Below are 15,504 nucleotides of genomic sequence, written 5' to 3'. Positions count from 1 at the left end.
GTTGTAACTCTCCTTGTTCATTGCTAGTGTAACTTTGAACAGTCTAGTCCCACCTTAGACACAAGTTCACTTGAATGATCTTGGATCAGTCACTCACTCTCAGCACAGAAGGAAGAAAATGGCAAACCATTTATGAAATCTTGCCAAAAAACTGCAGTCACCAAAAAATGAACCAGCTTGAAGGAACCTCATCTCTCCCTCCCCACCCATCCTCAAGGTATCTCACAAATAGCTATAGTACTCTAAACTCATGCTTTTTTAATATTACTTTGGTCACTTTGGTTCTAAAATAGCTTGGTCACTCATATCCTGGTCATCTCCTGAATGGACTATTGCAACATGCTTTACTTGGGACTACCCTTGAAAAATATCTGGAAGCTTCAACTGGTGCAGAGTGCAGCCACAGAAGTGATATTGGGTGCCCAAAGAATGGCACATATGCACTGTTGTTTTGTGAACTGCACCGGGTGCCAATTTTTTTCAGTCCAACTAAGGTCATGGCCTATGAAACCCTACATATGCATGACTGTAACTTAGTTGCTTGTATCCTTGCATTCTCCTGCCTGATAGTGCGAGTGTCCAAGAATGGGTTAATATTGTCCTTCCTCCCAGAGACTGAATATCAATTTAGTTGACACGCCCTGTTGCCTTTCCTTTCGGCTCCAGTTTTCGACTTAGTCTTGCCCGAGAGAGACACGCTTGGATGGATCGGAGAAATTAATCCATTCTTGGACACCTTGGACGAAACAGCTGTTTTCAAAAAGGCGGAAGCAGCAGGAGCTTGCCCTGCATTCCCACCACTGGAGCTTAGCTCCATGCAAGTCGCGCTGGCGAGTCCAGGTCCCCTGGCAATGCCACCGACTTCCAGGACCTAAACTGAGAATGGTGAGGTTCGAGCTGGCTAGCCCAGTTTTGTACTGACACAGCTGCCGACTCATAGAGCGGAGCAGTCGCACCCAGCTGGCCCAGCCACGGCCGTGCTGGATCGCATACTGTGGTGCCCTGTCTCCTTAAATGCCGAAAAACAAGAGCTTATGGAATCGGCCATCCAACAATTGTTGGAAATAGAGGCCATAGAGCCAGTCCCTCTGGACCAAAGGAGACAGGGGTTTTATTCTATTCTTTTCATCGTTCCAAACTCTTTGGGGGGTGGGACAAATGAAAGGTGATACTGGATCTAAAAAAATCTAAATACACATTTGATCTACAAGAAATTCAGAATAAGCTCACTCCAGTCCATTCTGGAGGAACTGTGGCAGGACAACTTCCTAGCCTCCATCGATCTTACGGAGGCATAACTCCATGTGCCGATCCTAACAGCACATTGCCATTTCCTGAGGTTCCAATATGCTCAGGGTTGCTATTAGTTCAGGGCCTTGCCTTTTGGCCTGACCTCAGCACCCAGGTGCTTCACCAAAGTACTGGCAGCATTGGCAGCCCACCTGAGGACTATTCCGGTCAGAATCCAGTGCTACCTCGATGATATCCTTATTCAGGCTCCATCTCCATCTCGAGCAGCAGAGAATGTATTTACAACAATTCAAGTTTTGCAGAACCACGGGTTCTCCGTCAGTTTCACCAAAAGTCATCTTTGTGCCTATGACTCAAATCCAACACCTGGGGGCAGTGATCGACACCGAATGGTGAGAGGTGTTCCTGTCACAGGAGCGCTGGGACAGTCTAGTGGCTCTTGTCACCCTGATACAACAGAAGCACACGGTCCCAGTGGCGCTGCTATCCCAGCTGCTGGGGAAGATGGCCTCGTATAGTTCCCTAGTCATGGCTGCATGCCAGGCCCCTACAATGGCTGCCACTCCCATTCCAATGAGCAGGCAACAGCAATTCACAGACCACAGTTCGCGTATCCACGCCAGTCCTACAATCACTCCAATGGTGGACATCTACAGCTCTAGCCAAGGGTCGTCTCTTCCAAGAGCCCAACAGGTTGGAGATTACATCGGTTGTCAGTCTCTTTGGCTGGGATGCCCATCTGCAGACACACATGACCCAGGGCCGGTGGACGCAGGTGGAGCTTGCCAACAATATCAGCTGGCTGGAGCTCAGGATGGTACACCTGGCCCTCCTCCAATTACAGAGCCTCGTACATGGACAACACATACTGATTCTGACTGACAATGTGGCCACAAAGGCCCTCATAAACAGTCAGGGAGGGACCCAGTTGCAGGCCCTGATGGCCGGAACAAGTCGTTTGGACACTTGGGCAGAGAGTCACCTCATCTCCTTGAAAGCGGAACACATCGCTGGGTCCACCAACTAGCAGGTGGACTCCTTAAGCATGGCTACAATCGACCCCTCCAAGTGGGCTCTCCACCTGGAAATATTCAGGGAGATGTCCTGGAGATTCGGTCGCCTGGACCTGTTTGCCTCCCCAATGAATGCGCAGGTCCCCAGTTCTTCTCCAGCTATCCAACCCCCAGAGTGAAGGGGACCAATGCCCTATTCAGCCCCTGGCCCTCCGGCCTCCTTTATGCCTCCCCTCCCCTACCTCTCGTTCCAGCAGTTGTCAAGAAGATCGTAGTATACAATAAAATGACAGACAGAACTGAAAACCTCTACAATTTACCCACTAAACTCAATTCATTCTAACCCCAAAACCTGGGTAAAGAGCTAGGATATAACTATACTCAGCTGCGCGGGTAATAGTGGGGGCAACTCGTTGCTCCCATGTAACACCAATCCTGCGCAGCTTGCACTGGCTTCCTGTGGTCTTTCGGGTGCGCTTCAAGATTTTGGTTACCACCTTTAAAGCGCTCCATGGCTTAGGACCCGGGTACTTACGGGACCGCCTGCTGTTACCTTGTGCCTCCCACCGACCCATACGCTCACACAGAGAGGGCCTTCTCAGGGTGCCGTCCGCCAAGCAATGTTGGCTGGCGGCCCCCAGGGGAAGGGCCTTCTCTGTTGGAGCTCCTACGCTCTGGAATGAACTTCCCCCCGGTTTACGTCAATTGCCTGATCTTCGGACCTTTCGGCGTGAGCTGAAAACGCACCTATTTATTCAAGCGGGACTGGATTGAAATTTTATTGGGGTATTTTTATGTTTTAAGATTTTAAATGGTTTTAAAATTTCGGCCACATTACAATATTTCTTCTTAACCTCTTTTTAATGTTTATATATTGAATTTTTACTTGGCTGTACACCGCCCTGAGTCCTCTGGGAGAAGGGCGGTATAAAAATCGAAATAAATAAATAAATAAATAAATACTCCTAAAAGTGTGCAGGTTTGCGGTTCACTTTATGCCTGTGGCAGAATTATTCCAAAAGGCAGAGACCAACTCAGAAGCTGTTCTGAGTAAAGCTGCCTTTTGCAATTGATTGATGGCGAATTTCTCAATGCCAATGATGCTCAAGTGATGCTCCAGTTGTTTTGGGATTGCACCCAAGGCCACAGTCATTCTATTTCTATTTGTAGGTATTTGTATACCTACAAAGAAGATTTTTTAAAATCTTCTCCAGTTCTTTCTCTTTCATTCTGCTGTTTCCAGGTATTGTCATATCCATGATCCAGGCTTTTTTAAAAATCTTAACAATTGTTAAATCTGGGACATTATGTGACAGGCATCTGTCTGTTTAGACTCTAAAGTCCCAGACCAATTTAGCTTTTTCATTTTCTATTACTTTCTCTATTTTATGGTTCCACCAGTTTTTGCTTGCAGGCAAACGATATTTCTTGCAGTGCATTGTTGCTACTTTGTCATGCTGTTGCTTATAGTCAGTTTGTGTGATCTTCTTGCTGCAACTTAACCTTTTCTTCAGCTTTTTTGCACAGACGACAGTAACTATCTGTTGCAATCTTCTCAATTCTGGCTTTATATGCATTTCTTCTTAAGGCTTAGTCTTCTGCAGCCAGAATTAGTCCCCTGATCTCTTTCTTCAACTTTCCTGCTTTGAGCCATTGCCAAGTCTTAATATCTGCTTTCCCTGCTATTTTTTTTTTATGTGTGTTGACCATGTAGTTATTTGTCTTTCCTTGCTTTAATTCTGTTCTTCATTGGTCTTTCTTGTAGGCCAGTTTGGTCTCCAGTAGTCAGTAAGCCTTCCTGGTATACTAACTTCAGTGCATCCTTTTCATTGTCCTTCAGATATTCTTTTAAAACCCTTTGTTCTTCAACCATCTGATGTACTTGCAAAATTCCAAGCCCACTATTTGCCTTTCTTAGGTAGAATCTATCAAAATCATTGCAAGGATGAAGGGCATGATTCATTGTTGTTATTTTTCTGGTCATCTTACCCATTGCTGTTAGTTCTGCCTAAATCCAATCCAGTATTCCAGCTGTGTATCTAATGATTGGAATTGCCCAGATGTTGATTGTCTTGATAGTATTTCCTCCATTGAATAGACTTTTTCACTCTCTTGATGCATTCACCTCTAATCTTTTTCTTGACTTTTTGTTGTTGTGCTTATTGAGTTCAGTTGTTGTTGTTGTTGCTGCTGCTGCTGCTGCTGCTGTTGTTGTTATTATTATACTTTTATTCATTAAACATGAAACTCAGTCAACTGAACATTTAAAATGTATCACAAATACTATTGATTGGTGCTAGTGGTTGATACGGGTTGCTGCCAGCATCCTAGATATCAACCAAGTATTTTCTTAAAATATACAATGTTCCAAGTAGCACAGTGTTTTTTGCAGTTCCACTGGTATTATTGTAGGAAGTTGCAATTTCTTGATGTATTTTATAAATTTCTTGGACATTTGCCAAGTGCCCCAGATGACAATAGATATCACTGTTACATGTTTTATCCATAATTGCGTAGTTTGATGGCCAGGTCGTGATATTTCATGATTTTTTCTAGTTCTTTTTCTTCGACTTTGGCGTCTCCGGGTACAGTGATATCAATAAATTGTACGCTTCGGCCCTTGACAACCGTAATATCTGGCATGTTGTGTTCCAAATGACACTCCGTCTGTATTTGAAAGTCCCACCAGATCTTCACCGCTTCATTTTTGACAACTTTTTCCATTTTATGTTCCCATGACTTTTTGGATACAGGTAAGGTGTATTTTTTACATAATGACCAGTGGATTAATTTAGCAACTCGATCATGTCTAGCTTTGTAATCAGTTTGTGCTATTTTGCTGCACTCAGATATTAAGTGTGAAACAGTTTCAACTTTGTCATTACAAAGTCGGCAGTTTGGATTGTCAGTATATTTTTGTATCTTTGCTTTCATGGCATTAGTTTGTAATGCTTGTTCTTGAGCAGCAAGTATTAAACCTTCTGTTTCTTTCTTGAAGCCTCTTAAGCCATGCCCATGTCAAGTTGTTATCACATTTTCTTTCAATGTTTTTCAAGTGCTGTCCATGCACATCTTTGGTTTTCCATCCATTTAATCTGACAATCTATCATCATCATCATCATCATGCTAGAATGCATTGTGATATTAAAGAACTAATACCTCCTTTATCACTGTATCTAAGGAACCAGCATTTGAATAACTGAACTAAAATATTTGGTTCAGCTTTCTTCATTTGCAGTTGCAGAGAAAAACACATCTTTGTTTGAAAATAACATACTTGTTGAAAAGCTTCTTTGAAAATAACATACTTGCTGAATATGAATTAGTTTGCATAACAGTGAGCATCTGTAGTTTACTCAAATCTCTCAACTGGAAAAAGGGGGGGAAATTGGGACCTGTAGCTGAATTTGGCTCTGGATAGCACTGATGAATTCAACAAAAGAACAGATGTCCCATGATTATTCAGAAACTTTGGCGAAAGACCAGTCAAGAGAATTTAGTAAAGGCCTATTTTAATGTTCCAAAGATACAAGGAAGAATGCTTTACAGACTTAATGTATAAAAATCCAAGCAAGTTTCAGAACTAGAATTAGATAGAGAACATAATGCTGACTGGCTTACACAACACAGAAATGCAAATAGCAGTGTTATTCATGCGTGTTTTATTCTAATCAGATCAGAACTAGAGATATTAAGGAAAAAAGACAAAATTAGCTGATCAAATCCAAACCTTCATATGTAAACTTTAGTTAGATATGATAAACAGAATATATAAAAACTATATGATAAAATGGATATAAATTTTAAAGAAGTAGTTACAATATGTCAATGGAAAGAATTATGGACCAAATCTATAAAATATACATCAAGTTATAATTTAAAAAGAAAATTGATACAAAATGCTCTATAAATGCTACACAATTCCATTAATATGATCTAAGCTAGATATATCGTATTGTAATAAGGGTGGGAAATGCCATGAAAAAGAATAGTACCCCAAAGTATTTGAAAGGTATTCATGTAGTACAATGCAAAAAATTAGAATTTTAATTTAAAATGAAACCCCAACTTTTAAAATTAGGTGTAATCTCAGCAAAAATCAACAAATATAATAATTTAATAAATATATTTTACAGCAGTGAGAATACATTTTGTTCAGCACTGCAAGATACAATTCCTAGAATATTTGATTGGGAACTTGGAAGATATGCAGTTTAAAAAAATCCCTTTTCACACTATGGTGTCTGTGTCTTCCTAAATCTGGGTGGTTCTACTAGAGGCCTGGATGTTCGAGGGTTCTGCATAGTCTCTTAACTGTTCTTAGCACTGCGCTCTTGTGGGCAGAGAGCTCTGATGTTGTTCCTGGGATCTGTCGGAGCCATTCCAACCTTAGAGTCAAAGACCTGAGCGTTCTACTTTTCTCATCCTCTCCAGTTCCTACTTTAGGTCCTGGTACTTCTCCAGCTTTTCATACTCCTTCCTGATGTTGCTGTCACTTGGCACTGCTGTATGTGTCACCACTGCTGTCTTCTGGTCCTTGTTTACTGCCATGAAATCTGTTGGTTGGCCAATACCTGCCTGCCTGTATGGTGCTTGAAGTCCCCACAGGATCTTAGCCTTGTTTTTCTCCATGTTTTTTTATGACTAAGGGAGGGTCTAGCCTATACACTATGCAAATATTCCTATATACTGGTACTTTATAATGTCAACTACCTGGTTGTATCATTTAAAATAGGCTGTTCTCAGATTGTTGGGGACAATATGCTGACTCTATAAACTGCTTAGAGGGCTGTAAAGCACTATATAAGTCTAAGTGCTATTACTATTACTATTGTTACTGCTATGGCTAAAGTGCTGTGACATACTAAAAATTGAAATATATTCACTGGCCAAAAAGTTACATATATTTCTGTGGTAAATTATATTTTCTCCTTTGTTTTTGTCTTCCATTTAATTGTGTCTGATTCTCAGAGACTGCATGAACAAGTCTCTGCAGCTTTCTTGGCAATGTTTTTCAGAAGTTGGCTAGAACTCATGGTCACCCAAATGTTAATAATGTGATTGTGGGGATGCTGTGGCTGTTGTACGAGGACTGGTTGTAAATCACTTTTGTCAGTGCTATTGTAACTTTGAACAGTCACTAAATGGTTGTACTACCTGAAGAGGGATAGAGGGCCTGAAATAACTTTCCTCCTGCATCTTCCAGACTGCATTAAAGTATCTTTTTAAATGGTTGGAAACTATCAATATTGGCTTTTCTGTGTAAACGGAGAGTAAATTCAACAGCATGATTGCATTTATAGTTTTCTCAACAAATTACCTGCTGTATGAATGTCAGTTCTGCTGCAAACAATAGTTCATGCAGAGAAGGTATACCCTTCCCAAGAGTTTATAGAATATAGGAAAATATAAGTTTCTGCCGAATCTTTAGAGCTGTAGAATATTCTAAATTGGCTGCTGGATGATTGTAAAATCTTGTGTCTGATTGCACTGATGACTAAAGAATGAGGTACAGGTAACCTACCTGTTGTAGGCTTTCTTGTTGCAACAGATTAAAACAGGTACTCTTCCAAAATTGTGCTTTAAGTCACTACTCATAGTATCAGGCTTTTTCCTAAATCCCATCAATTGCATCAAATGCAGAATTGTTTCTTCGTATGGCTCTTAACTTTGCTGAATTAAAAACCTATCCTCATTTTAATTTAAATCTGATAATATATATTTAACTCAATATTACTGATCCATCTTAATAAACTGAAAGTAAATATATGCATTCTTTGAGAACCTGAGTTGTCATGGTCATTCATACTCATGCATGCCTGTTCAGTTTCTTATCTTCCTGCTGAAAATAATGTACTGCTTCTGTGGATGCTTAAGATTTTTTGGGTAACTTTGCTCTTAGCTTTTTCACGAAGGCATAACTTATAAGTATCCTTTTAGCTTCTTAAAGAGCAGCAAATAAACTTGCTGCATAAATTTTGTGGATCACAATTCGTTTAATCGGATGTATGGAGCATAGTTTTGTAAGAGAGAAAGCATGTAAAGGGAGGGAGAGAAGAGAAAGCATAGAAATAGTAGAAAGAAAAGTGGAAAGCAAAATTGTTTTAGAAATGATCAAACAGCAAATTAGATGCGAAAGATACTTTTGTATTGAATACCTGATTAATATAAGCAGTATAATGATATTTATTTAATTAGTGATAAATTGTGTTAAACCGTCTGATATATTCCTTCTTGGTGATTTCACTGTGAGTGTCTCTCATTTATCTTTTCAAGGAAGGGCATCTTGAGGTCAGACACAAAGTCCTGACCCTCTCTGGTCAATTCCCAAGCACTTCCCTTCCTCATCTCTCCCCCCTCCCCCATTCACCTATCCAAAGCAAATGTAGCATATACAAATGTTAAATGAAAAGCGATGCCTTCACCCCCCCCACCTACTAGTTTCAGTAATGAATATCAGTTTGACAGACTCCTTTATCAGTCAACAATTGAATCACTCTGACAAAAGTTTCCATTTCAGAAACAATAGCAATACCATCTTCATCCTCAGCAACATCCTACTAATTATAATGAAAACAGATCTTAAGAACATGTCAGAGCTGCTAGTGAATCATTACTGCTCTCTCTTTGTCCAAGTTTTGTATAAGGCATTATATTTCACTCAGCCCTTACATAATATTTCACTCAGAAATTATACTTGATATATCCAATGAAGTTGGCTGTGTTGCATAAAAGCTGATGATAAGTAATTTTAATCAACAAAACTATCTGTTGTTATTGTTTGTGTTTACTGCAAAAAACCCTAGTTTTTATTGAGGGTTCATTTGGCACTGGTAATAGTAGAAAAGAGTATATTATAATAATAAAAGTAATATAATATATAAGCACCTGAACTCATTAAGTTAAGATGATTCTTAAGTATATGAACTGAAAGAGTTAATAGAACTTCTTTACATGCATCTCAAGTTCTTCCAAACATTGTGAGTTCTGTAAATCACATTGTGAGTTCTGCTTCTGGGCTAATGGTAATGAATCATCTACTGGATTGTAGCAATAAAAAGACCAGTGACAAACAAAAAAGAAACATTGGCAGGTGTTGAGACTTTAGTGGTTTGCAGGATTACAAATAAACTTTAAAAAAAACCAGGGAAAACAATTCAAACCCCAACCATTATGAATTGAGCATGCAGACACAGAAACAGAAGTAGGAGTAGTCGGAATGGTGCCAGACTGTGAATGGCAGGTTTGAAGAGTATTAAATTTCAGCCTTTTTAATTGCAAGCAATAATTTAAAATTCATGGTACAAACCTAACCAATTCTATTGATGGCCAATTCCAGATTCTAGATTAAAGAGCATATAGCACTATATGATAATTTGCAGAATGTAAACTGTTCGTCAAAGATTTGTAAGCCATGACTGTTCTAACAGCCATTTGTTAACCATTTAAGTCATGGTTCCCTCACTTCATCTGCTTTGTAAGCAAAGTATCAGTCATCTCAGTGTGAAGCACTTTTTATCTCTTGTCTATGTCTTGATCCACTAAGACTCTGGTACCTAGTATTCTCTACTTTGCTGAATGACTGTTCAAAACTGTCATTTAGAACAGGGGTCACCAACCTTTCGGACCTCAGGGACCACTAAACTCATAATTTTAAATCCCATGGACCACTAATATGATCTGCCTAATGACTGGCTGGGTGGGCGTGGCCAACTCAATGTCACTCACTTTGAGGAGTGCCTTGTTAGCCTCTATTCGCCCCTCCCCTCCCCACCCAGGCTCCTTGGGGCCCCAACAGGAAGCAGGAGTTGAAGCTAAGAGAAAGAGTTGGCAAAACAGCTCAGTTCAAATTGGATCTGACCAAGAAGGAAGCACAGCAGAAACACCTCACTGAGGACTATGAGCATAGGCTTTCCAAGCAAAGGGAAGACCTGCAGGAGTGCAAAGCCAGGTACAGGCGCCTGGAGGCTCAGTGGGCTGAGATGGTCAGCCAGTTCCAAGTCATGATGCAGTCCCACTGGAACAAGGTCCTCCAGCTTTTCGCCACGAGTGGCACTTCCCTTCATCCTTCACCCAAAGCCCTGCACGAGGAGGCTGAAGTAGACCCAAGTTGGAATGTCTGCCCCCCTCTGACCCACACAAAAAGACCCCAAAGGGGGAGACTCTGCAGCAACACAAACATTCATTGCACGTTTCTGTCCCAGGGGCCGTAGTTTGAGGACCCCTGATTTAGTGCAATATAAAAAATGTAAATAATTTTTCTGTGGACCAACAAAATTTTCTCGCGGACCACCAGTAGTCCACGGACCACCAGTTGGTGACCGCTGATTTAGAATACCACTCATTACTTCTAATGTATTTCACCCACTGAATGTATTTCACCCAGTGGACTTTTGCCCACCGATTGCTGCTTTACCCACTACTGTGACAATTTGTTTTAATTAAAACACATTTAGGACTGTGAATAGTTACAAGGACTCTTCTGTGATTTAATAACTTCAATAAACCTCATACACAGAGAACAATTTCTCTTGTCATTGTCTTTACTGGCCCTTGAAGTGGGTGCAGATAACACTACAGGTAGTCCTCTACTTGCAGTAATTTGTTTAGTGACCATTCAAAGTTACAACAGCACTGAAAAAACTGACTTCTGACTGGTTTTCACACTAATACTGTTGCAGAATCCCCATGGTCCCATGACGAGAATTTAGATGCTTGGCAACTAGTTCATATTTATAACAATTGCAGTGTCCTGAGGTCAAGTGATCACCTTTTGCAATCTCCTGACAAGCAGTCAGTGGGAAAGCCAGATTCATTTAACAACCATTATTAGCATTTATAGTGATTCACTTAACTGTAGCAAGAAAGGGCATAAAATGCGGCAAAACTCACTTCATACCTGTTAATGTTTAGGAACAGAAATTTTGGGCTTAATTTTGGTCATAGATTGAGCATTATCTGTATATGGATCTTATATATTTGGCTCAAAAAGATCTCATGCAAAACTATCCTGAAAGTCTTCCTCAATGGTGGTGTGGCTTCTGGTACTTCCTGAATGCTATCTCTGTGATCTTTGTTATAATCACATGAAGGCAATTATCTTCCCTCTGTTAGTTCTTAGGTTCAGAATAGTTCCAGGAGACCATGAACCCAACAAACTGGTTAATATGCCTTTTTTTCTGAGCCAGCCACCATCTGTACCAGCAGCTTTTCTTTCTCATGGTATTAACTAGTGCTGCTTCTGGAACTCAGTAATGTGAAGCCTGCATCATCCTCTTCCACTTTGACAAATATAAAATGCATAATATTATTCTATAGAGAATTGGTTGTGTGGGGGAAGAAGGACCTCTTTTTAGGCAAGTTTACCAGTGTATGTTTCCAAAATCAGTGTCTGTGTTATGTATCTGATGTCCCAATCCCTCTAGTCTATGCCATTCCCTAAATGTGAAGTGTGGGGGGGAGGGGGGAGAGAGAGAGAGATGCTGTGAATACCTCTGGTTTTGCTGCCTCCATTTAAATAAAGTTCTCTTGTACAACTATGCCGGTGTTACTTTCACTCCAGCATAAAATTTGGTTGTGTGTGCATTGTTTGGAAAATATTTTTAAAGCATTTTATTTGCAAATGGTTACAAAACAAGAAATGTTTATAAATATTTCCCAACTTTAAGCATGTAATTTTTGCTATTTTCTCACTTCCTTCTCCATTCAATGGCTCCAGTCAATGATAAGACAGAAGTTGTGATTGATGCTTTATTGATTAATATACTTCTATGTGGAGGATTGTGGGGGTGCATAATAGGATGACAGAATCATTGAAAGAATAAAAAAACTATTTTGTTTAGATCTGAAATGGCAGTTATGAATTTGAAACAGTATTTTGGATGATGATGATGATAATGGCAATAACAATAGGGACAGCATACATAGAATTACTTCATCCAGTATTTCTCCATTTAAAACTTCGTAAGGTAGATTGGGTCAAAGGTACTGATTGGTCCAGTTAACAACCAAGCTACTATGTTTGAGAAACTTGTCTGTCTCCCATCTTACCAGTATGTCATATTGCCCCTCCATGTATTAAAATGAGAATTTTAATTTAATTGTATACATCTTATCTTATATAAAATCTCCAAGCATCAAACACAACTCAATAGTTAAAATGACAACATATATTTTATCAAGTTTCTACTTATGCTATCCATTAAAATATATAAGTATTTTTGGATCTATGCTAATATTAAATATGGAGATAATCCCCTCATCATTTCATCACTACATAGCAGATCTAAAAGTGACTGTTGTAGAAAAGTGGGACATAGCAGATCGAGTGACAAATTGTTAAACTCAATATATTAGTTTCAGGCAATCTTAGAAAGTCTCAAAAACACAATGGGTTTTTTTAAACATGTAATTGTTAATTGATAAAATACTTGTAATCTGTCTCACAGGTAACTTGTATCTGCATAACCAATTTGTCTCTTCCTTTCTCCCACCCACCTCACCTCAATTTACATCTTACACCTATCTAGCCACTCTGCATCTGATCAAATAAGTTGCAGCTTACAAAAAAGTATTACTTTTAATAATCTTCATTAGTGAGGGAAGATACTAGCAGATTCCTGATTTTTGCAACCATAGACCAACAGCAACAAGTCTCTTAAAATATAATCATATGCTAAGAAAAGAGAGAGATCACTAGAAGGTGCACAATGACCTGCACAATGGAAGCAATTCTGTTGTTTTCAGGAATAGTCAAAGGAACTACCCACTTACAAATGCTAAATAAGATTTTAAACATAAATGTTGCAGAGTGAATGAGCAGGAGGAACCATTTTGTAATTTGTTTAGAAAGCAAATGTTTTGGGGAACCTCTGTGAGGTATTATGTAGAAATCTCCCCCCCATTAAGTAATTTTCCTTATTTATCTTTCTTTAAATAGGATTTATAAACTGGTGGTAATTTACATACTCTGGTCCAGTACACATTGTCCACAGGCCAAGTATTAAGGATAAATGCTTGTAACCTAAATAAATGTACTTAACTGCATATTCATCAACCCGATAGTTGTAGTGTTTGTCAAAGACCAAAATTCTCTGTATATTTTACAGATGTAAAGTATTTAACTCATCTGTAAAATGTACTGAGAAGTTGGTTGCAACTTTATGTACAAAAACCTTATTTTATATTAAATTGTTCTTTAAAAGTCTGTTTCAGAACATAATTAATAATTGTATTTATCCTTCACTTTAGGGAGAATCTATAAAATATTTTCTGGACAATTTGGATAAACTTGGAGATCCAGTAAGTTTTATTTCTAAATTTGGTATTTGTATTACTATGAAATGCTAGAAGGAATTTTGTCTTAAATAATAAGATGTAGCATCATTTCCAAACTATAATTACATTTTATTAATATTTGATTGCTAATGTTAAATGTTGTAGACCCTATGATATTCTAAGATCCAGTGTCAAACATTGATATTATCTACTGTGTGCTGATTGTTCCAAAGCTACTTGAACTATAATTCTTGACCCACCTCTCATAGTTTAGTGGAAACCCATCCATCTATTTCCTAAGAGTTACTAACTTGGGAATTTAAAAAAACTATTGACTTTGGTTAATGGTTTCATTTTAGGTAGTATCCAATTAGATATAATACCTGCCCATTTTGGATACATTACACATACTCCTAAGAAATTTACTGTATTTTTCACACTATAAGAGACACCTGACCATAAGATGCATCTAGGTTTAGAGGAGGAAAACAAGAAGAAAACATATCAGGCGGAGCCTGAGAGGACCACAGATAGCTGTCCTCTCATGTACCAGCTCTGCCTATTGACTCATGCACTGTGGAAAAGAGACAGAAGAAGCAGGCAATGACAAAGACAGAAGAGGTGGGATTCAGCACTGTAAAAGCCGCAGCCCGGCTGCTATTCACCAAAGGACCGGCATTGACACACAGACATTTCCATCCACTTTTGGGAGGATGGGAAGTGTGTCTTATAGAGCTAAAAATACGGTGTATCTTTACCATTTATTTATCAGTGGCAGAAAGGTCTAAAGCAGGAGTCTGCAACCTTAAACATTCAAAGAGCCATTTGGACCAGTTTCCCACAGAAAAACAAACAAACACCAGGAGTCACAAAACCTGAGTGAGCGTGACCAACTTGATGTCACTCACTCCCAGTCACACGACCCCCTTAGCCACGCCTACCCAGCTGGTCATTAGGGCAGAGAGCCAGGAACCACAAAACCCTTCTCTCTCTCCCCTCTGTATCTCTCTCTCCCCCTCCCCCTCTGTATGTTTCTCTCTCCCCCTCTTCCTCTCTCCCCCCCCACCCCGTATCTCTATGTGTCTCTCTATGTGTATATGTGTGTATCTGTCTCTCTTCTCACTCTCTCAGAAAGTCCAGCAAGCTCTCATTGGGGCTCTTTGCTACTGCAGTGGAGGCTTCCTTTCGGGCAACCCTCCTCCTCCTTCTCACAACCCCCTGGCCAGGGCCAGGAATGTGCACATGAACAGGAAGACCCTCCTCAAGCGAGCGGCCGACTGCCCCACATGTGCCTTTGCTGTGCTTTGGCTGAGCCAGCTGACTCACTTGAGGAGGGTGTCCCTGCTTGTGCGTGCATTCCTGGCCCTGGCCAGGGGGTTGTGAGGAGGAGGGTCGCCCGAAAGGAAGCCTCCACTTTGATTCTCACACATTCCTCAGTCAGCCTGGATTTCCAAAAAGAAGAAAGGAGTAGCAAAGAGCCCCAATGAGAGCTCGCTGGCTTGGCCCAGCCTCAGCTTTCCTGACCCCTGGAATGGGTGTGCAAGGTTTAGCAGGCCCATCCCCCTTTTCCCACTGCCCTGAGCTTCTTAAAGCCATGGCTGGATGCTGTGGGCCCATCCCTCTTTCTGTCGTCCCTTCCTCCCAGACCTCATTCCCACCCTGCCAGCCCTTGTTAGCAAGGCCAGTGTCGGTTGCAGCCGGGTTGGGCCAGTGTCTCTGGGCAGAGAGCAGGTTGCGTGCCTCCCCAAGCAACTGAGGCACACCCAGCACCAACAAGGGCCCGAAGAAGCTCCAGCAAGAGTGAGGCACTGGATAATCAGCCCCAGCCACTTCTCCATCCATGGCCGTCGCCCCTTACTTTCTCAGGCCAGGCGAGGAGTGACTGAGAGGACGGGGTGAGGCCAGCCAGTGATGGGACAGGAAGCTGCAGCAGAGGGCCCAAAGAGCCGCAAGGGGCTCTGGA

The 15,504-nt window shown here is 40.6% G+C and overlaps 1 protein-coding gene across 2 annotated transcripts in view; it reads left to right on the top strand.

Moving 5' to 3' along the window:
* The window catches only part of GNA13 (G protein subunit alpha 13), a 35,727-nt gene that overhangs the window by 14,951 nt on the left and 5,272 nt on the right, over positions 1-15,504 (top strand). For both annotated transcript variants that reach the window (XM_058166522.1, XM_058166523.1), the window contains one exon: positions 13,515-13,565. In XM_058166522.1, the coding sequence (XP_058022505.1) occupies positions 13,515-13,565 (51 nt within the window). The remainder of the gene's footprint in view (positions 1-13,514; positions 13,566-15,504) is intronic.

Source organism: Ahaetulla prasina, chromosome 2 (assembly GCF_028640845.1).
Source record: "Ahaetulla prasina isolate Xishuangbanna chromosome 2, ASM2864084v1, whole genome shotgun sequence".
NCBI lineage: Eukaryota > Metazoa > Chordata > Lepidosauria > Squamata > Colubridae > Ahaetulla > Ahaetulla prasina.
This window is presented reverse-complemented; position numbering and strand designations above follow the sequence as displayed.